This window comes from Geotrypetes seraphini, chromosome 1, assembly GCF_902459505.1.
Source record: "Geotrypetes seraphini chromosome 1, aGeoSer1.1, whole genome shotgun sequence".
Taxonomy (NCBI): Eukaryota; Metazoa; Chordata; class Amphibia; order Gymnophiona; family Dermophiidae; genus Geotrypetes; species Geotrypetes seraphini.
Window position 1 is genome coordinate 152,334,960 of NC_047084.1, and position 23,239 is coordinate 152,358,198.

The window sequence follows — 23,239 nt, forward strand, 5'->3', positions numbered from 1 at the left end:
GGATCGGGCTACGTTAGCTTCGCCAGTCGTGGATGCGGTGGTCTCGGCAATTTCCAAGCGGCATACCGTGCCTGTTGAGGGCGGTTCTGCCTTGCGGGACCCTGAGGAGCGCAAATTGGAGAGCATCCTTAAGCAAAATTTTCAGGTCTCTGCCTTTGGGGTCCAGGCGGCTATTTGTGGGGGACTGGTCGCTCGCGCCGTGTTTCGGTGGGCGGAGCGGGTCTTGGATCGAGAGTCTGACGACTGGTCTCTGGTGGATCAGGAGGTTGCGAAGATTGAGATGGCGGCCTCATTCCTCTCAGATGCTCTATATGACTTGGTGCGGATATCGGCTAAGTCTATGGCTTTTGGCGTGGCCGCAAGGCGTGTGTTGTGGCTGCGCGCTTGGGCGGCGGATGCTGCGTCCAAAGCTAAGCTTACTAAATTTCCCTTTCGGGGGTCGTTTTTGTTTGGAGAGGAATTGGATAAGTTGATTCAGACTCTGTCGGACTCGAAAGTTCCCCATCTGCCGGAGGACCGTGCCCGCCCGGCGTCTCGGGGGGGTGCGGCCCGGGGGCGTTTGCGGGATTTTCGCAAGTATCGCCCTGGGCGTGGGGCTGCTTCTTTCCAGTCTCCGGGATTTTCCCGGGGTCGGTTCTTCCAGCGCATGCAGCCCTTTCGGGGGGCCCGTCGGGGGGCAGGGAATCCCTCCGCCGGTTCCCCCGCTTCCCGTCCTGCACAATGACGCCTTGCCGGCGCCCCCTTTGGTTCCGGTGGGGGCTCGGCTGCGCGAATTTTTCCCCAAATGGGCCGAGATCACGTCCGATCAGTGGGTCCTGGAGGTGGTGCGGGACAGTTATGCCCTGGAGTTCGCCCGCTCTCTGCCGGATTTTTTCCTCGCTTCTCCGTGTCAGACTCCGGGGAAGACGCAGGCTTTTCGCCAGACCCTTCAGCGCTTGCTAGATCTCAGGGCAGTTGTTCCGGTGCCCCCTCCGGAGTGGGGCACGGGCAGGTACTCCATTTACTTTGTGGTGCCCAAAAAGGAGGGGACCTTTCGGCCCATCCTCGATTTAAAAGGGGTCCACAGGGCTCTCAAGATTCCCTCTTTCCGTATGGAAACTCTGCGGTCGGTCATTCTGGCGGTTCAGCCGGGGGAGTTTCTCACTTCTCTCGATCTGACGGAGGCCTACTTGCATGTTCCCATTCGGGCCTCTCATCAGCGTTTCCTGCGCTTTGCGATCTTGGATCGGCACTTTCAGTTCTGTGCGCTTCCCTTTGGGCTGGCCACGGCTCCTCGGACGTTCACCAAGGTGATGGTGGTCGTCGCGGCAGTCTTGCGGTCGGAGGGCATCCTGGTACACCCCTACCTGGACGACTGGTTAATTCGGGCAAAGTCGTTGCAGGAAAGCTCCCGGGTTACTGCTCGGGTGGTGGAGTTTCTCCGGTCGCTGGGCTGGGTGGTCAACCTTTCCAAGAGTCGGTTGGTCCCGGCTCAGCGTCTGGAGTACCTAGGGGTGCTGTTCGACACCTCCTTGGGGAAGGTCTTCCTCCCAGAGGGCCGGGTGAGCAAATTGCAATCTCAGATTCGCCTGCTTTTGGCGTCCCGGTGTCCTCGGGCGCGAGATTTCCTCCAGGTCTTGGGGTCGATGGCGGCGTCCCTGGACGTGGTGAGGTGGGCGCGGGCCCACATGCGTCCTCTCCAGTATGCTCTGCTCCGGAGGTGGTCTCCCCAGAGGCACGGGATGGATGTTCCGGTTCCCCTGCGAGGCTTGGCGCGCTGCAGTCTGCGTTGGTGGCTCCAGACCCCTCACCTAGTTCAGGGGGTGGGTCTGGATCTCCCGCAGTGGACGGTGCTCCTGACGGATGCGAGTCTCCTGGGTTGGGGGGCTCAGTGTTTGGGTCACTCAGCTCAGGGCACCTGGTCCGCGGAGGAGGCCGCCTGGTCGATCAACGTGTTGGAGACCAGAGCGGTCCGTCTGGCGCTGTTGGCTTTCCACTCCCTGTTGCTGGGCAAGTCGGTCAGAGTGCTGTCGGACAATGCCACGGCGGTGGCTTATGTCAATCGTCAGGGGGGCACCAAGAGCACTCAGGTGGCGCAGGAGGCGGCTCTGCTCATGGTTTGGGCGGAATCCCATCTGCTGGACCTCTCGGCCTCTCATATAGCCGGAGTAGAAAATGTTCAGGCAGACTTCCTCAGTCGTCACTTCCTAGATCCAGGAGAGTGGTGTCTCGGCGCCGAGGCATTTCAGTTGATAGTGCAGGCTTGGGGGCAGCCCCTGATGGACCTGATGGCCACGGGTGGCAACGCCAAAGTGCCCCGCTTCTTCAGTCGTCGCAGGGACGGTCTGGCCGAGGGTCTGGATGCTCTGGTCCAGCAGTGGCCAACGGAGGGGCTGTTGTATGTGTTCCCTCCTTGGCCGCTGGTGGGCAGAGTGCTTCTTCGCATTGTTCACCATCCGGGTTTGGTGGTGCTGGTGGCGCCGGATTGGCCTCGCCGTCCGTGGTATGCGGATCTGGTGAGGCACCTGGTAGCGGATCCTCTTCCTCTGCCTCTCTCGGACAACCTTCTGATGCAGGGTCCCATTCCCATGTTCGACCCGTCTCCCTTCTGTCTTACGGCGTGGCTCTTGAAAGGGGTCGCCTTAGCAAGAAGGGATAGACAAGGTGATCTCTACACTGTTGGGGTCCCGGAGGCTTTCTACCTCTCGGGCTTATGTGCGGGTTTGGCGTCTCTTTGAGGAATGGTGTCGGGCGCGAGGAGTGACCTCTTTTCGCGCTTCTCTGCCTAACATTCTGGAGTTCTTGCAGGATGGCCTGGATAGAGGCCTGGCTTGGTCTTCTCTCCGGGTTCATCTTGCGGCCCTGTCGGCTTTTCGAGGGTTGGTGTCAGGTCAGCGTTTATCGGCTCTTCCTGATGTGATTCGGTTTTTGCGGGCGGCCAAGTTGCTTAGGCATCCCCTACGGCCCTCGGTTCCCTCTTGGGATCTTAATCTGGTTCTCTCTGTTTTGGTGCATCCGCCTTTCGAGCCCTTGGACGTCTGTTCTTTGAAGGACCTTACTTTGAAGGCGGTCTTTTTGGTGGCCATTACTTCTGCTAGGCGTGTTTCTGAGCTGCAGGCTTTCTCTTGTAGGGCTCCCTTCTTGGAGTTTTCTAGGGAGCGGGTCGTCTTGCGGCCTGTTCCTTCCTTTCTGCCGAAGGTTGTTTCTCCTTTTCATGTCAATCAATCGGTGGTTCTCCCGGTCTTGGGTGGTCGGGAGGGCTCTTCTGAGCAACGGCAGCTGCGCAAATTGGATGTCGGTCGGGTCCTTCGCTCTTATGTGCAGCGGACCCAGGAATTCCGGAAGTCCGATCATCTCTTTGTCCTCCTGGCGGGTCCTCGTCGGGGAGCTGGCGCTTCTAAGGCTACTATTGCGCGCTGGATCAAGGAGACGATTGCTTCCGCTTATCTTCTGAAACAGCAGCCTGTTCCGGAGTTTCTCAAGGCTCATTCCACTCGGGGTCAGGCGGCTTCTTGGGCTGAGTCGTCGCTCGTGCCTCCAGTGGATATTTGTAAGGCTGCGGTTTGGTCTTCCTTGCATTCCTTTGTTCGTCATTATCGGGTTGATGTGCAGGCGCGTCGGGACGCGGTGTTCGGTGAGCGTGTACTGGTATCGGCCCTTCGGGGGTCCCGCCCGTGAGAGGGACTGCTTTGGTACGTCCCATTCGTAAAGTTAACCTCTACTGGTCTGGAGAGTGCTAAAGAAGGAGAAATTAGGTTCTTACCTGCTAATTTACTTTCTTTTAGCTTCTCCAGACCAGTAGAGGTCCCCCACCCTGTCTGTTGTTGTTGTTGTTGGGGCTGTTGCGCGGGCAGTTTTTGGTTTTTGCTGCGGGTTCTAGTATTTTTCTAGGGCCGGGGAGAATTGAAGAACAGCGGCTGTGGCTCGGCTGGCTTAGCTGGCGAGCTGTGGGGACATTCTTCCTTCGGGAATTTCTCCTCTGCATTTTCCAACAGCATTTTGGGTATGTTATTAGTTACTCCTTTCGGAGTATTGTTTTTTTTTTTCTCTCTGTTGTTTTCCAGTTCTTGGTTCTGCTTGGCTATTCGGCAGACTGAGGGAAATAGAGAGGAGGGGCTAGGATATACTGTCCCAAAGTTTTGTTTTCAGTCTCCACCTGCTGGTCATGATTAGATATATACCCATTCGTAAAGTTAACCTCTACTGGTCTGGAGAAGCTAAAAGAAAGTAAATTAGCAGGTAAGAACCTAATTTCTCCTTCCCCCCGCCACGAAGGCACATTTTCTCCTCCTCCCCCACTGTGAACGAACGCCTGCTCCCCCCGCAGCCTGCACCTTCTCCACTCTTACCTCCTTAATGCTAATAGGGCAGCTTGCAGGCTCACTGGTGTTAAGCGATCCCTGCAGCTGCCTGTGGTCTTCAGCGGCACGTTCTCTCTGCCGCGATCCTGCCCCTGACGTCAGAGCAGAGGCAGGACGTAGCAGAAAGAACGTGCCATTGAGGACCACGGGCAGCTGCAGGGATCGCTATAACACCAGCGAGCCTGCAAGCTGCCCTATTAGCATAAAGGAAGTAAAGAATGGGGAAGCTGGGGGAGGCAAGAGCGGGCAAGCTGGGGGAGGCCTTTCTGACCGACCCTCCCCTCTCAAGCAAAAGCAGGAGCAGCAGCGGGTGGCCAACAAGAGGCAGCGCTGCAGCTCCTGCTTTAGGAAGGCACGGGGAAAGGATCGGCCATTGAATCGGGAGGCCGATTTTTTAAAAAAATTGAATTGATTCACCTGATTCAAATCGTGAATCGGGCAGCACTAATTCCTACCTTGCTATATCAAAATGTTTATTGTTTGTCTGTGCTAGGAAGAATCTTCTATTCTAAGAGCTAGTGCTTGAGCAATTACTTACTATGGATGGTTAAACCTAATACTGTAGAAAATTTGCTTTTTGGATAAAGCAGCACAAAATGAGAGTCAGAGTATGTACTGTTAATGAGATATATACATCAGTGGTTACCAAACCTTTAATGGGAGAACCCCATACTGTCAGGTTTTTGGAATATTCATGAATTAAATTTGCATGCACAAGTATTCCTGCACAAGTCCCCCATCTCCCCTCCTCTCTCCTTATTCCAGTCTTACCATTCCTACTGAATGGCAATTAGTTCTCTCACTCCTTGAAGTTATACAGGAAGTTATCAGACAAAATAACATACAGAACTTAGTGTGCCTGCCACCGAAATCCCTCTAGAACCTAGTCATGTACTCACAAGTTCCCATCTATATTGCTCTCGGCTGTCTCTCTTTCCAGCGGGCCTGAAGCCTGCAGCCACGGGAGTGAAATCCTTTATGGGTATACCAGGTGCCACCACCATACCAGCTTTGAGCTTTTTTAAGCTAAAAAGTAGCATGGCCCCACATGATCAAAGCCAACCCCACCTTGCACAACTTATCTCTCCCCTGTGCTGAATACTATTGAAATCACAGCCCCCCCCCCCCCAAGCCAGAAGAAAAATAGTTGGTACAATCCTCTTCCTCACTTCAGCTGCAGAGGCTTCTGCTCCCAAGTTTGCCCAGACCTTGAGACAGCTTAGGTCTCAAGGGAAAGTCCTGTCCCCCAACAGTATACCCCTAGAAAGACAAGCACAAGCTTTAATCCCTTAGGAACAGTATAACCCAAGAAAGAAAACCAGTCCCTTTTGTGAATTTGAACCAGACAGCATCAATATCTCAACACAAGAAACAGAACTTGCTAAAGGTTCATACACCCACAAGAGATACTTTGTGCCTCTCCTGAGACATCTGTCTTAACACCTGCCCTTACCATGTTCTTGCCTCAAATAGATGTTGAATGCCTTCAGAAGTTCCTCCAAAGGTCTTCGCACAAAATTGCAAGTACTATACCCTGTCATTAACCTCAGAACCACAGCTCTCCAAATAACTCCATTAGAGCTGTCATGGTATTCCACTCATCTCTAACAGAGCCTGATGGCTGCACATGGGACCTTGAGACATGGACAACCTTTTCTCCCCTCCCCCAGGATTATTTCTGGGAGAAGAGGAGACTGCAAGGAGATCTGATCGAGACTTTCAAAATACTGTAAGGATTTGACAAAATAGAGCAGCGGAAGCAGTTATTTGCAATGTCCGATGTGACACGTACAAGAGGACATAAACTGAAGCTGAGGGGGGACAGGTCCAGGACGAATATCAGGAAGTTCTTTTTCACGCAGCGAGTGGTGGACACCTGGAATGCTCTCCCAGAGGAAGTAATTGCAGAATCCACCGTTCTAGGATTTAAGGGTAAACTAGATGCACATATCCTTAAGAGTGGCATAGAGTGAAACTAGATGCACATCTCACTTGAGAAGCTTACGGTGAAATGGGGACTAAAACTAGGCCAGGGCACACCTGGTGGGCCCTCCGTGTGTGCGGATCACCGGACTTGAAGGACCCAGGGTCTGATCCGGAGATGGCAATTCTTATGTTCTTATTGCCTCACAGTACACCAGACTCCAGCGAGAGCACCATCATTTCTAAGGAACCACCTTCATTGGACTTTATAGCTCTTACATGTGAACTTTCTACAGAAGCTCAGAGAGATGATCACTCCTACTCGTTTCTACAGAAAATCTTTGAGGCACCGTCTTTGCAGACTACTACAGTTGTGCAAAATAAACAAGATTTCAGTTCATCTCTCCAAATTCTCAATTCTACTAAAGAAGTACTTGCCCCGGCTGACACCTTCCAAACATCTGGATCTAAAATATAACGTTTACTCTGCTCTAGATCATGACCCTCCTCAGCTTCCTCACCAAAGTGACTCTAAAGAAAACAAAAAAAAAATTCCAGAACACAAATGAACCTTCCGTCTAGAAATAAAATACAGAAACCTCCCCTCAAGATCATAAGATGAAAATCTACCATGCTCAACCTGAGTTGCATCCCATCAGCTGCAGTTACTATATTATCACCATTTCATCCTGCAGAGATTAGCTGACCTGGTGCTCCTGCCACTCTTAAGTGAGATAGTTGTGCTTTCCTCTTGATCTGCAAGAGTGTGGGTTCCATTTCATCAGTGCCACACACAGTGCTAATGAGAGCTTCCCACATCACCATGACTCCCTGACCACTCCCTATGTGGGTGAGAATGGTCTGGTGAAAAATCGACATTATTTTTCTCACTAAAGATCATTCATCCTCCACCCAATAGCTCACAACATCAACAAACCAACCAGCACTGCTAAGAAGAGACTAATAAATAGTTTACAACACAGTTCTTCAACCGCCGGTCTGCGGACCGGTGCCGGTCCGCAAAAAAATGTTGCTGGTTCGCAAAGGATTCGGGTCCCCAGCCACAGCAAAAAGTGCCGGCGTCAGCTGACGTGCAACTTCCTGTTGCCGACACTCCTGCCTTCCACCTCCTACTCCTGCCGCGTGTCTCCGCACCCCCAGACAAGCAGGGGCAGCTTTGTGTGCTTTTAACTTCGGCACACAGCTGCCCCTAAGCAGTATTTTAGCCGCGGTTTCATGAGGCAGCCTTGGGGCCTTTGATAGGCCGGCCCACATCGCATCATCAAAGTGGGCCGGCCTACCAAAGGCCCCGAGGCTGCCTCATGAAACCGCGGCTAAAATACTGCTTAGGGGCAGCTGTGTGCTGAAGTTAAAAGCACACAGAGCTGCTGCTAGCCTACATAGAGGGAACATTTTCTGGAGAGGGAAGGAGAGAAGGGAGAAGGGGTACTCCTGGACAAGGTAGGGGAAGAGGCTACTGCTGACAGGGGAGAAGGGAAAGGGAAGGGATGAGAGTTACTGTTGGATAAGAGGAGGAGGAAAGGGAGAAGGGGTACTCCTGGACAAGGTAGGGGAAGAGGCTACTGCTGACAGGGGAGAAGGGAAAGGGAAGGGACGAGAGTTACTGTTGGATAAAAGGAGGAGGAAAGGGAGAAGGGGTGCTCCTGGACAAGGGAGGGGAAGGGGCTACTGCTGACAGGGGAGAAGGGGAAGGGATGAGAATTACTGTTGGATAAGAGGAGGAGGAAAGGGAGAAGGGGTACTTCTGGACAAGGGAGGGGAAGGGGCTATTGCTGACAGGGGAGAAGGGAAGGGATGAAAATTACTGTTGGATAAGAGGAGGAGGAAAGAGAGAAGGGGTACTCCTGGACAAGGGAGGGGAAGGGGCTACTGCTGAGAGGGGAGAAGGGGAAGGGATGAGAATTACTGTTGGATAAGGGGAGGAAGAAAGGGAGAAGGTACTGCTGGACAGGGGAGGAGGAACATTGGAAGGAAACAGCTGGCAGGGAGATTAGAGGAGGGGAAGGAGTCAGGATGGAATGGAGAGATCAGATGAGGGAAAGGGGAGAGACAGAGGAATGACAAAGTAGAAAGAGATTGATGCTGGGAAGGGGGATCAGATGAAAAATAAAGAAAGAGGGACAAAGATGCTAGATCTGGTGTAGGAGAGAGGGGCATAGAAAGTACGCAGATACCATATGGAAGGTGGAGGGGTAGAGGGCAGACAGTGGATGGAAGAGGCAGATGCTGGATTGAAGAGACAGAGGGCAGACGCTGGATGGAAGAGAGTGAAAAGAAGATGAAAGCAGAAACCAGAGACGACAAAAGGTAGAAAAAAATAATTTGATTTCTATCTTGTGATTAGAATATATCGGATTTAAAATATGTATCCTGCAAGAGCTGATATTAGACATAACTGGGGAGTGCAAAGCCCAGGCAGTGCGTCTTTAGCTTCCATTTGGCTTAGGGCTCTCTCTGACCAGGAGGCAGTTGCCCTAGTTCCACTCCCCTAACACCATTCCTGCCATGTGTGACTGTGGTATTCTGTTAGCATGATATTTGTGTAGCATTCTGTAATAATTTGGCTTATTCAGTTTTCTTGATAGTAGAGGGGATATATGTGAAGGGGAGGGGAGACGGGGGTTTTGTTGATCCTTGTCCTGTATTATTTATATCTATAAAATGACAATTGTACAGAATATTGTTTCTTTTTATACTTTAATAAAATATGTTCAATATAAAATCATAACTATTTGAGGCTTGTGTGGATGGGATCAGATGGTTAATGGGACCGAGCTCGCGGGGATGGGGCGGCAATGGGGTTTTTAAAAATTTCAGTCTTATTAGTTTGCCGGTCCACGAAATAATTAATTTATTTCCGCCGGTCCATAGGTGTAAAAAGGTTGAAGAACACTGGTTTACAACATACAAATCTTTACTTTCCCTATATATGATTCAAGCCTTACACACGTCCTATTCAACATTGCTAGAGGCCTTGAGAACAGAAGCGAGAATCAGCCACCTCATCAATGTGCAAAACTGCCCCCAGTTTGACCATCCACTTATAGAAGGCAGACTCCAATTCATCAGAGATGTGGCAGTCTATCGTGACAGACAAATGAATGTGCAAGATAATTTACCCAAGAGTACCAAATAAACCTCACCAGACTGGTTCATAGACAACGGCGTAAAAGACAAAGGCGCGCGCCGACAACTGAGCGCAAGATGGAGGCGCACGCCGATAAAATTACAGTTTTTAGGGGCTACGACAGGGGGTTTTGTTGGGGAACCCCCCCCCCCCCACTTTACTTAATAGACATCGCGCCGGCGTTGTGGGGGGTTTGGGGGGTTGTAACCCTCCACATTTTACTGTAAACTTAACTTTTTCCCTAAAAACAGGGAAAAAATGAAGTTTTCCGTAAAATGTGTGGGGTTACAACCCCCCAACCCCCCCACAACGCGGCGTGATGTCTATTAAGTAAAGTGGGGGGTTCCCCCCACGCCCCCCCATCGGAGCCCTAAAAACAGTAGTTTTGAGCGGTGCGCACCTCTGCGCTGCGTTCAATTGTCTGGGCGCGCCTTTGTCCCAGCGCGCTTTTGACCTGACACCCACCAAGACTTCACTCAGTTGAAGATGCCTGTCTAGTCTTTTATAAGATTTCTTTCTGCCGTTTCCTAACTTTGAAAATACCTGTCTTAAGAGCCTGTGCAGTAGAACAGATAAACCCCTTCCAGCACTGTTCAGGTTTTACTCCCAATTATTCCTTATTCCCCCCCAAAATTGAGGTCTCCCATCTAGCACACAATGTGTTTGCAATTTCCTGGGATTAGGTCCTACTATATTTATTTTTCCTTTGGGTTTTTTTCTTCATAATAATTTATATTCCGCATGTCCTACAATTCTATGCGGATTACAAATTATTCAGGTACTCAAACATTTTTCCCTAACTGTCCCGGCGGGCTCCCACTCTATCTAATGTACCTGGAGCAATGGGGATTAAGTGACTTGCCCTGGGTCACAAGGAGCATTACGGAATTCATCCCACAACCTCAGGGAGCCGAGGCTATAGCTCTAATCACTGCACCACACACTCCTACACATTTCGACTTATTAACTTCCTTTTCATGAAGAGATTTCAACCAAAGCGATTTATGTGAATTTCCTCCTTTCCCACTCGTTTCCAAGGTGCTTCAGAAAACTTGTCATGATGAGGTTGCATTAATTCACATCACAAGTAACTGGCTGAGGGTGATCTGTTTCCCCAGACTGTATGCTATGACCTCGGTCCTGCAAGTTCTATTAAGCAAATGTCCAGCTTTGCTAACCAGCAAGAAGGGGAACTGCTGTATCCTGCCACAAGTCACTATCACTGATTGCCTGACTGTAGAACGGTAGTCTCTAACTAGCCTCTCGGTCCCTTTGGACATCTATCCATCTGAGATGTTATAGTCTGATGGCAGCGGGTTGTGCTGGAAGGTTATGAAACGGGGAACTCTATAGGTCAATCAGCCAAGGCACCCCTTTGACAACATATGGACAGCAGTGATCATCTCTAGATAAGTTTATTGATTTTTGTATTGTAGATGAAACTTCAATAATTGATATTGTTGACCCTATATGGGAACAAGTGACACTGATATTGAATGTTTCAAGTTTTGTATCGCACATAGCACTTTTTTGAAATTTTAAACAAAAATTTGGGTGAATATATATGATGTTTTGGGGTAATAGCCATAGTGCATGTTCTCTGGGATATACTCTTGTGAAAACCTAATAAGTGACTATACAGCAGTGGTCTCAAACTCAAACCCTTTGCAGGGCCACATTTTGGATTTGTAGGTACTTGGGAGGGCTTCTGAAAAAAAAATAGTTAATGTCTTATTAAAGAAATGGCAATTTTACATGTGATAAAACTCTTTATAGTTTATAAATCTTTCCTTTTGGCTAAGGGGTCCTTTTATCAAGCCACGCTACTGGGGTTAGCGCGTCGGACATTTCATCACGCGCTAACCCCCACGGCAAGCAAAAAAACTAACACCTGGTCAATGGAGGCGTTAGTGACTAGCGCGGCAGGCGGTTTAACGTGCGGTATTCCACGTGTTAAACCTCTACCACACCTTGATAAAAGGACCCCTAAGTCTTAATAATAATATTGTCATTTATAGCTAAAGACCCACTCATCTTCTTTCTCCTCCATAGTGATTCCTCTGTCCTATTAATCTCTTTCTCCTGAACAACGCATTTCTGATCCTATTAACTCTCCTCTTCTCCCCTCTTAAATTCAATCAATTTGTACCTTGCTTAATCTATTGTAAACCGCATAGAACTTAACGGTATTGCGGTATATAGACTGTTATTATTATTATATGATCAAGAAACTGTTTTATTTTACTTTTGTGATTATGATAAACATACCGAGGGCCTCTAAATAGTACCCGGCAGGCTGCATGTGGCCCCTGGGTCACAAGTTTGAGACCACTGCTATACAGGTTGATCTCCAGAAACTGATTATACACCTTTAATTAGGAAAAATTGAAAAACAGTGTGAGGTTCTGTGTGCAATATTGTAAACTAGGAGCAGGTTCAGTTGCTGACATCTTCTCTCCAGAAAATTATCCACAAAGCAGTTAGCTTTCTCAAATGGAAGCTGTTTTCAGCGATGGTGCAGGGCACATGCCACCTGTCCCCTCTGCAGTCCTATCCTATCTGCTCTCCTTCTCAAATTAGGACCTCCAGAATTCTTCACTTGATCTTATCTTTCAGCCATCACACACTGTATCATGACCATTTGGACAGAAAACATCATATTTCATGAGGAGCCTTTTCAGCCCATGATTCCCTGTACATCTGCATCTTTAGTGAAATTTAAATATAGTCCTGGCCAGACTGTTTCAAAGCCCTTTTGAATCATTAGGTAAAGCAGGGGTGCCCACACTTTTTTGGGCTTGCGAGCTACTTTTAAAATGACCAAGACAAAAAGATCTACCAACAATAAAATTTTAAAAAACACAAAGCACACTGTACGCAGAGAAAATGTTAATTATCATTTGTATTCAGGGTTTTTTTTCAGAGGTCAAGGCAGATGACTTTAAAATATGCACTGTCACCTCAGGAACAACTTTACAAAAATAGACAAATATACCCCCTCCCCTTTTACTAAACTGCGATAGCGGTTTTTAGCGCCGGAAACTGTACTGAATGCCCTGCGCTGCTCTCGATGCTCATAGGCTCCCTGCGCTAAAAACCTCTATTGCTGTTTAGTAAAAGGCCATAGTGCAAAATATAGACAGCAGATATAAATTCTCAAAATGAACACATTTTGATCACTAAGTTAAAAATAAAATAATTTTTCCTACCTTTTTGTCTGGTGATTTCATGAGTCTCTGGTTGCACTTCCTTCTTCTGTAAAGCCAATATTTATTTCTTTCTGCCTTTCTTTCTATCTCCCCCTGCCCCCTTCTTTATTTCTGTCTTTCTTTCTCTCTACCCCTGCCTGCCTATCTTTCTTTCTCTCGCCCTACCCCCCAAGCCGTCGTGCTGATTTCTCCACTTCCCTGATTCTTTCCCTACCCCCACCCCCAAGCCAACATGCCAATTTCTCCCTGCTGCTTCCCCGAGCCGGGCCTGGTGCGTACAAGCGACGGTCTTGCAAGACTTCACCTCCAACGTCAATTCTAACGTCGGGAAGGAAGTTCCAGGCCAGCCAGGCAGCGATTGGCTGGCCCAGAACTTCCTCTCCAACGCCAGATTTGACGTTAGAGGTGAAGTCTTGTGAGTCTGGCGCTTGTACACGCCAGTCCTGGCTTGGGGAAGCAGCTGAGAGAAAAAGATCGCAAAGGCAATGCGATCGACTCATGTTACCTTTGGGATCTACTGGTTGATCGCGATCGACCATTTGGGCACCCCTGAGGTAAAGCATCCCTCGAGTATATTACCAGAAAAACAGTTTGTGTCTCAGCTACCATGTCAGCATGCAGCTCCAAGCCTTAGTGCAATCCCCCCTCCATTCTTTTTTCTTGAGTAGCACTCCACACATATTCCAAATTGGTATGGAAGTCTGATACTACTTTGGATAGCAACTATGCATTCATCCTTCCAAGTTTCTCCCTGAAACCTCACTCTGGACCAGTAGAGGTTACCCTACACCCCTGTACTATCTCAATGCCACAGAACCTTGTAACTTGGCTGGGTTAAAGAGACAAAGTTGGAAATGCAAGTGGTAAAATGTACATGATCAATTGGATCTTGAATTGCATTGATTTCTGCTATAATCAAATCAACATGTCCTCTGTTGACAATCTACAACTTCAAAGGCAGTCGCTAATTTTTTTTGCCATATTTCTTTATAGGATGTCTGTAAAGCAGCTCTTGGTTCACAGCTTTAGACTTTACTGTCTTGTGGTATCTTCACATTGCGAGAGAATTTGAACAAGCAATTCTTCATAACCTTGTTTTGTATAGCACTGCTTTATTCCAGCCTCCTTGCAATCTGTTGAGTTGCCTCCAGAGAATAACACTAGGTGACTCTAAGCTCTCAAATTTCCCATTAGTTTGGTTGTATGAATCGAACCGAGAAAGTGGTTTACTTGTAACAGGAAGTATATTGGCAATTGGCTGGTTTTGGAGTAGACGACACTCAGTGCTTTAGAATTTCAGATTCCTAGTTGAGTAATGCCAAGTCAGATTGTCCAATATATCAGCACTCTACTGGATTCAGCAGTAACTTAAGGACGGTACTGGGGGGCTTCTATGGTCTATGTCCCAGAAATATCAGAGACAATTTAATCATGAATTAATAATGCATGTTACTGTTGGGCGACTGGATAGAGCATTCAGGTCTTTATCTGCCGTCATTTACTATGTTACTGTGTACAGGAATCGAACAATATGAGTGGTGTATTACAAAGCTTAAGGCATGCAGATCCTTGAATCCAGTGGCGTACCAAGGGGGGGGGCAGGAGGGGCGGTCCGCCCCGGGTGCCAGCCCTGAGGGGGTGCTCCCGGCCTTGCCGTTCAGTCCCCCCCCACCCCGAAGGACCGCTCGCCCCACTGACCTTCCTGCACCACCTGTGAAGCAGCCCGCAGCGTCAGCGATCCCTGAACTGCTTGGGCGCTGCTTCCTGCGCTGCGGTCCCGCCCCTCCTCTGACATCAGAGGAGGGGCAAGACCGCGGCGCAGGAAGCAGCGCCTAAGCAGCGCAGGGATCGCGTTGCGATCCTGCTGCGGCTGCTTCATAGGTGGTGCAGGAAGGTCAGTGGGGCGAACGGTCCTTCGGGGGTGGTGGGGGGGGGACTGAACGGCAAGGCCGGGAGCATAGGTAGTGCTGCTTCATAGGTGGTGCGGGGAGGCCAGGGGGGCGAGCGGTCCTTCGGGGTGGGGCAGGCGGGCAGGCAGGCAGGCTTTCAAGGGGGAGGGGGGTGACAGGCAGGCAAGCAGGCCTTCAAGGGGGGACAGGCCTTCAAGGGGGGACAGGCCTTCAAGGGGGGGGGGACAGGCAGGCCTTCAAGGGGGGAGGCAGGCCTTCAAGGGGGGGACAGGCCTTCGGGGGGGTGTGCAGACCTTCAAGGGGGGGGGCAGGCAGGCCTTCAAGGGGGGGCAGGCAGCCTTCAAGGGGGGGGACAGATCTACAAGGGGGTGGGACAGGCCTTCAAGGGGGTGGGACAGGCCTTCAAGGGGGTGGGACAGGCCTTCGGGGGGGTGCAGGCCTTCAGGGGGGGTGCAGAACTTCGGGGGGTGCAGACCTTCAAGGGGGTGCAGGCCTTCAAGGGGGGGACAGGCCTTCAAGGGGGGTGCAGGCCTTCAGGGGGGGTGCAGACCTTCAAGGGGGTGCAGGCCTTCAAGGGGGGGGACAGGCCTTCGGGGGGGGGGTGCAGGCCTTTGGGGGGGTGCAGGCCTTCAAGGGGGGGACAGGCAGGCAGGCCTACAAGGGGGGACAGGCCTATAAGGGGGAGACAGGCAGGCAGGCCTTCAAGGGTGGGGACAGGCCTTCAAGGGGGGTGCAGGCCTTTAAGGGGGGACAGGCCTTTGGGGGGGACCCTGGTTTAGAAGTACATGGAGGGAAGGGGGTGTTCAAAGAGACGTGCATATGCCAAACTTTGGGGGGGGAGGAAGAAATAATGGGTCTGAAAATAGAGGAGAGGGAGAGAGATGATGGACCATGGGATTTAGGGAAGGAAGGAACAGAAAGGGAGAGAAATTGGACACAAGGGATGGTGTGGAGGATGGATAGAGATACTGGATAGGAGGGTAATTGGGAAAAGAAAGGGAGAGATGGTGGACTCTGGGGTGGTGGGGAAGGTGGGAGAGATGCCTGATGAAAGGGTAGTTAAGAAAAGGTGGATCTGTGGAGGGAGATGAAAAAAAGGAAAGATACCAGACTTCCTGGGGAGGGGAGGGAAGGGAAATGGAAAGGAAGGACAGAGTTGGCAGATGGATGGTTAGCATGCAGAAAGAAGAAAGAAGGAGACCCTGGAAAGCAAGTTATCAGAAGAAAACCAGAGCCTTGGACCAACAAGATTTGAAATATAACCAGACAACAAAAGGTAGAAAAATTAATTTTATTTTCTGTTTTGTGATTATAATATGTCAGATTTGAAATGTGTATCCTGCCAGAGCTGGTGTTGGACTGCAAACGTGAGCTAGGATTTAACAGAGAGAGGAAAAGTCCTTTTTGTTTCTTTATTTTATTTACACCACAGCGCCAGTGTGGTTAGGAGAAGCCAATGGGGGTGAAAAAGCTATAAAACTCACCAGGAGTTTTGAAAAAAATCACCCAACTGGGCAGGAAAATCGAATTGAAAAACCAATTCAATAGGCTGAATCGAATCAAAATTTTTTTTCCTGAATCTGGCAGCATTAGTTTGCGCTACTGTCTTAGACTTTAGGACCTGGGATTGGGTAGAGATTGCATCCTCAGTACTTTATAATGCAAGTGAAACGAGGATTTGGTCAGACTTTTGAAGGGTCTGCAGAAAAAAAATATTGTATAGGCCGGGGACATGAGACAGCAGGAAATGGGAACTTTTCTTCCTTCTATTTTTGTGAATGGAAAGGCTGAGGATGTCAGAGAGTTCAGTTAAAATATGTGCTTTAAAAGAAAATATAATAACGTGTTTTATAAAGTTTATAGCATAGCTGGCCTACCCAGTGAGGTATTCCTAGTGGTGGTGGTGGCAGCGTGTCAATGTGTTGAGAGGAAGAGGTGGTCTGGGAAATTCTGCTGAGCAAACTCCGGGCCCATTTCCACCCCCCAGTTAGTCCACTCCACTCAACTGGTTCACACACTGAGTGGGTCTTTGGGTGTTGTTTTGGGATCTCTTCCAGTGGTTTATCAGTATCTCCTTCTGGTCCAAGGAAGGAAACTTTGTTATCCTTAGCATTGACCTACAGATAGAGAATGACACGGGGGAAAAATCTGTCCCCGTCACCGGCCCACCATCCTCTGCACCGCCCCGTCACCGCCGATCCCTTCACCGCCCCGTCACCGCCGATCCCTTCACCGCCCCGTCACCGCCATCCCTTTCACCGCCCCGTCACCGCCATCCCTTTCACCGCCCCGTCACCGCCACTGCCATCCCATTCACCGCCCCGTCACCGTCCCCGCTGCATCCATATAAGCCTTAGTACTGTAATATTTAGCTTATTCCTTTCTTATAAATCAAAGTTCCTGCTGCTGAACTAGAGAAAGAGATGTTCAGCTGGCAGGGCTTTGTTTATAAATTTTTATCAACACAACTAATATACTATTTTATCCTAAAGCAAAAAATAAATAAATAAATATAATTTTTTTTTCTACCTTTGTTGTCTGATTTCTGCTTTCCACATCTTCTCATTGAATTCCTTCCATCCACTGTGTGTCTTCTCTCTGCGTCTTCCATTTGCTGTTACTGTGCCTCTCCCTTAACCCCCCCCCCCCCCAATTGGTCTAGCACCCATCTTCTTCCCTCCGCTCCCGCATAGTCTGGCATCTGTCTTCTTCCCACTCTGTCTTCCACATTTCCCTTGGGGGTCTGTTCCTCTCCACCCTCCTTCAATGTCTGTTCTATTCCTTTCCACCACCACCCTTCCCTCCCTCCTTTACCATCTGTTCCTTTCTACTACCCTTCAGCTCCTCTCGCGTGGCCTATCTACCTTCCTTCCTCTTATTTTCATGGCACGTTACAATGTAATTTGTGCAAGCCACTGGAGCCTGCAAGCTTGGTCCCTGTCCCATCCCCACAAACCATCTCGCTTCTGTGCTCCTATTTTCTCCATTTCTAATATCTCCCCTATGTATTTGTCATTGCCCCCCCTGTGTCCATATACCATCCCCATGGCATGTCCCCTTTATGTCTCTGTCCCTATGCCCCATGCACATAATTTCCCCTCTTTCTGTTACCTTCCTGTGTCCAGATTTCCCCTATCTTCCTCTTCCATACCAGTGTGTCTCTTCTTTTCAACCCCATCTAGCTTTTTTCCCTCTTTCTTCCCCCCCCCCTGCTTCTAGCATCTGGCTCACCTGCCAGTCCTTCCCTTTCTTTCCTGCTGTGGGTTTTTCTTTCCGACTTCATCCTCTTGGCCCAGAATCCTTTTTCCTTTCACTCCCTCCTTCCAATTTGAGCCGGGAACACTAGCGATCGCACGGTCCCCGCGGCCACTACCTGCCTGCCCGGTCGATCCTGGTGTTTGGCCGGCTCTCTCCCTTCTCCTCACCTTGGTTTGTGGGTTTTCTTTTTCGGCAACCTGCGCGCTTTCCCAGGGAGCCGCACACGCGCGGCTGCTCAGTGTTCGATCTTCTGCTCTGCTGCAACTTCCTGTTTCCGGTTGCGTCAGAGCAGAAGATCGAGGCTGAGCAGCGGCGGGTGTGCGCGGCTCTCTGGTAGCATGCGGGTCGCCGAGGAGGAGGATCTGCGGACTGGGGTGAGGAGAGGGGAGAGAGCTGGCTGGACACTGGAATCGATTGGGCGGGCGGGTGTGAGCTGCGGGGACCGCGCGATCCTTCATGCCTCACTGCGGGGGACAAGACCATTCACCGCCCTGCGGGCGGTGAATGGCCTTGTCCCCGTCGCCGCAGCGACTGCTAGTTTTCTTCCCCGTTTTCGGTGGGTGACCCGCGGCTAAAATGCGGTGGCCGCGGGTAAACCGCCACCGTGTCATTCTCTACCTACAGAATATGTTTGTAACAGCGCTGCTTGTGTGGCATTAGGCTATGTAGTGATCGAAAGAAAAAAACAGACCTTTGCACATTTTTGCACTATATGGTGGATGTATGAGGAGATTCACATTTCCTGCACAGCTAAGTCCATGTGAAGTTGCCTTGTGCTGTATTTGACATCTAGCAAGGTCTCTGTTTGAAAGGAAAGATCTAAACTTAAAAATGAAGTGGCCAGAAGTTATGGTAAAAGCAGATAGTGTAGCTGGTTTTAAGAAAGATTTGGACAAATTCCTGGAGGAAAAGTCCATAATCTGTTATTAAGACATGGGGAAAGTGTCTGCTTGCCCTGGATCGGTAGCATGGAATGTTGCTACTCTTTGGGTTTTGACCAGGTATTAGTGTCCTGGATTGGCTACCATGAGAATGGGCTACTGGGCATGATGGACCATTGGTCTGACCCAGTTAGGCTATTCTTATGTTATGTTCTCATCTGTAGGGGCCTTTGTTTTCACTTCTTATTTTAATGTATTTTTTTTTCTGGGAACTTATCAGTGTTTTTTATAATGGGAACAAAAATGGAAGAGAATTAATGTGTGTGGGATGAGGGGGTAACTAATTTCTTCAGCTAAATAATTCAATCCACTTCAAACAGACATAGGAGAACTCACGCACCATTCACACACCCTCCAACCAAAAACGTCAAAAGAAAAAAACTGTTCGACAACCTCCTAGCCATTCGAGCTGCAACACTCGACCCCCAACTCTACAACCAATTGACATCGACCACAGACTGCAAAACCTTCAAAAAGAAATAAAAACCCTTCTATTCAAAAAACACATAAAACCGAACTAACACAATCAGAACTGTCCCAAGCATCACCTGCAACTACTCCATATGTACTTCTGATGTCATGACAATTCAGACATAATTTATGTTATGTTATGTTTGGAATATAAGAAAATTTTCACTGCCTGTTTCTATTCTGACCATTTATTCCGTTTCATGGTCATTACAAAAAATATTTTTTTACATGGGGGGGTGTCAAAAAATGATGGGCCCCGGGTGCCACATACCCTAGGTACGCCACTGCTTGAATCATTCCTTACTTAATAGGGATTCTAATTTTCTCCTCTTTTTCTCAGCAATGAAGCTTAAAGGAAAATTAAACTCATTTCTGTTCTCTAGCAACTAAAAATTGTTGTAATTGAAGGGGATCCCAAAAAACATATTCAATATCCTGTATCTTGACTAAACATTTACATGGAAATTTCAGGTAAAAAGATGCCTCTAGAGCCAAAACTCTAACTTTTAATTTCAAAAACTCTTTCCTCCTTAATTGAGTAGCTCTAGAGACATCCGGAAAAATCCTAACCAAATCCCCACAAAATTTCGTTAACCTATTTTTAAATAAAGTTTCATTATTAACATCTTATCTATCTCACTCACGCATGTTATCACCAGGGTGGACCGACTCTGGATCACATCCTGGGTGTCTTCCAGAAATTCAGTCAAATTAATTTTAGTTGTGACCAAGTGGTCCACCTCCTGGGCAGATTCTATTTTTTTTTTGAGGAATATAATAATAATTATTAATTGGAAAATTCTCAGTCCAGTTCTTTATATGTGAGTTTGCAAACTATTGGACCCCTGAGGAAGGCGTGTTCGCCGAAACACAGACTGTGTAGGGTCCAGTTGGATTTTTATCACTGTATTTTTCATCATTGTACTTTTTTAATTGAATTTTCATGGTTTTATATGTCATTGTTTAATAAATTATCTCCAGAACATCTGTATCCACAGTTTTTGTTTTCACCCTCACAAAGAGCCATCAGGATAACACCCAATTAGTTTGTCTACATTTTTCTGCCAACCAACTCCATTTTCTGGTTTATAATTTGTATATAGTGATGCTTCAAAGCAAACTAGCATCCTGTTCTTTAAATTGTTGCACTTCTGGTTCTTAGTCTGTGGGGACAGGAAGGACAGTGTAGCAGTGGTCAGTTTAATGGTAGGTTTAATTTTTCTTCACAAATTTAAGATGGCAGGATGGCAGATCAAAATTAACCTCTTTAAAGATTTGGTTCAGAAATAAGATGGCCCAGCTAATGGCATATGAATCTGTTTTAAGGGAAACTTCTCTTGGAAATGTTATCTCTTTAGGTTTTGTAGTTGGTGTTTTGCCCTTGAAATGAGAACTCTGTTGAAATGCAAGGCCTTGTGTTTTTGCTGCAGGAAAACTGTGTATAGAAGTCACATCACAGAGCAAAATTGTTTGGATTTCTGAAACCCTCTGTATTGGCTGTGGTATCTGCATTAAGGTAATGAATCTTCATGTGCTAATATGTCTGTAAATTCAGTGGGGAAGATTTAATATTAAATCTCATACTAAAATCTCAAGTCTTCCAGTAGCATAAATACAGGGATGAGAATGTGCTGACCTACAAACTGTTTGTCAGTTGTGTGGATGCTGAGAATGGCCTAATACTTCAGCAGCCTGAAAACCTGGGGAACTCAGTTTGATTAGCAACAATATCAAACGGAAAAAGCTTCAAAATATCAAAAGAAGAAAAAGCTTCTCAGCAAAAAATGAACAAAAATGTTTCGCATGAAAAACCACTTCAAATATGATATTAAATAGGGTTTTCAATGATGGGGTTTGTCAGCCTTACAGGGTTCAAAGGCTTTTTTCCTCCTATGAGGAGCAAAGTTATGTCCTTTGACTAGAGAGGGTAATTACTTTGGCAAAAACCTCTTTTTGGCAGTGTTGAATATAAATAATAAAGATCACGTTCAAACATATTGAAAACTTATGTTTAAGCAGAACCTAAAAAAGCCTCAGTCCCACCGACAGTAGCCAGAGTTTCACTATATTGCTGCTTTAGGGTAACAGAAGTAGAGAATGACATGGTGGCTATTACCCGCGGCTAGTGGCGAGTAACCCGCCGAAACGGTGTGGGGGGGGGGGAAGTGCTCACTGCGGGCACAGGGACAAGGCCTTGTCCCCGCAGTTAAGGGAGGGAATGTGCACACGACTGCAGGCAGACTCGGCCGGCTTCAGCAAGTTACTTTACTAACAAGTTACTTACTAACACGCCACGAAGATAAGGGGGAGGGAGGGAGATTCTTGTGCCGCACGAGGGGCGCTGAAGGGTGGTGAGAGGGAAGGGTGGTGGTGGGAGAAAGACGCTGAAGGGGATGACAGCGTGGGGAGAAGACGCTGAAGGGAAATGGGGAACAGAGAGTGGGGAGAAGACGCTGGAAGGGAGGAAGATAGAGATGCCAGACTATGGGGGGAGCGGAGGGAAGAAGATGGGTGCCTGACCAATTGGGAGGGGGAGGTGAAGGGAGAGACACAGTAACAGAGCAAATGGAAGATGCTGAGAGAAGACAGACAGTGGATGGAAGGAATTGAATGAGAAGATGAGGAAAGCAAAAACCAGACAACAAAGGCAGAAAAAAAAATTATATTTATTTATTTCCTTTTTTTTTTTTTTTGCTTTAGGATAAAGTAGTATATTAGTTCTGTTGATAAAAATTTATAAACAAAGCCCTGCCAGCTGAACATCTCTTTCTCTAGTTCAGCAGCCAGAACTGTGATTTATAAGGAAGGAATAAGCTAAATATTGCAGTACTGAGGCTTGTATGGATGCTGCGGGGATAGTGGCCGTGGGGACGGTGGTCGCGGGGACGGGGCAGTGACGGGGACAAATTTTTTCCCCGTGTCATTCTCTAAACAGAACCTCATGTGCAGAAAAAAAAAACATAGAACAGAACTGTTTAAAAAGCATTTTCACAAGCCGAGTTTAGTGCTTATTATTCTACTTGCTTTCAAATGACAGCTCTCCATGCTCATGGCTCTGCAAAGATGGCTGCTGACTGGACAGACTGCTAATAATAAATCAGTGGGTGACATCATGTCCTGCACATTAGCATATAATTCTAGAGTCCCGTTTAGGGATTAATTAAACAAATACAGTGGTACTTTGGATTACGAGCATAATCCGTTCCAGGAGCATGCTCGTAATCCAAAATGCTCGTTTATCAAAGCGAGTTTCCCCATAGGAAATAATGGAAACTCGCTTTGATGCGTGCTCCCCCCGAAGGCCCCCCCTGCAATCCCTCCCCCCCCCCCCGCGATTCGTGAACTCGCAGGCCTTGAGCATGCTCAGATGCTCAAGGCCTAGCAGAAGAGGAGGCCGATCTTCGGGCACCGGCACCAAGCACAGGACATGCCGGTGCCCAGATGAGGGTAAGAAGCGTTGGGGGGGGTGCCCAATCACGTCGGGGGAGATGCCAGATCGCCAGGGGAGGGCGCTCGTAAATCGAGCCATGCTCGGTTTCCGAGGCACCGATTTTGCAAATGTTTTGCTCGTCTTGCAAAACACTCGCAAACCGGTGCACTCGTAAACCGAGGTACCACTGTATTTTTAAATTTAGTCCTTGTGCAGACAGAACATCCATTCTTGTTCCCGACGTCTTAAAATCAATTTCCTGTCACATCCCGAGACAGAAACAGATATATGATCAGTCATTAAACATTTTAAATCTGCTAATTGATGATCAAAATCTGCCTAATGTTGGACCAAAGGTTCTTCCAATTTAAGATTCTTTATGTAACGTCTATGCTCTGTTAGACATGTCCGAAATTTATGGGCTGTTTGACCAACATAAAGTTTCGGACACAGACATTCTATAACATAGATTATATAGTCACTTGAGCAAGTAGTCATATGTTTTATCCTGAACTTTTGATCGGTCTTAGGGTGTATAAAAAATCCATCCACTTCAATTGTGTGTTGGCATGTTAAACAACTACCACCTTTCTGATGATACCCCGATTG

General features: G+C 48.2%; 1 protein-coding gene across 2 annotated transcripts in view; it reads left to right on the forward strand.

The window, feature by feature from the left end:
• ABCE1 (ATP binding cassette subfamily E member 1) overlaps nucleotides 1-23,239 on the forward strand; it is a 150,500-nt gene that overhangs the window by 37,128 nt on the left and 90,133 nt on the right. For both annotated transcript variants that reach the window (XM_033940013.1, XM_033940014.1), the window contains exon 4: nucleotides 20,631-20,716. In XM_033940013.1, coding sequence (XP_033795904.1) covers nucleotides 20,631-20,716 — 86 coding nt within the window. The remainder of the gene's footprint in view (nucleotides 1-20,630; nucleotides 20,717-23,239) is intronic.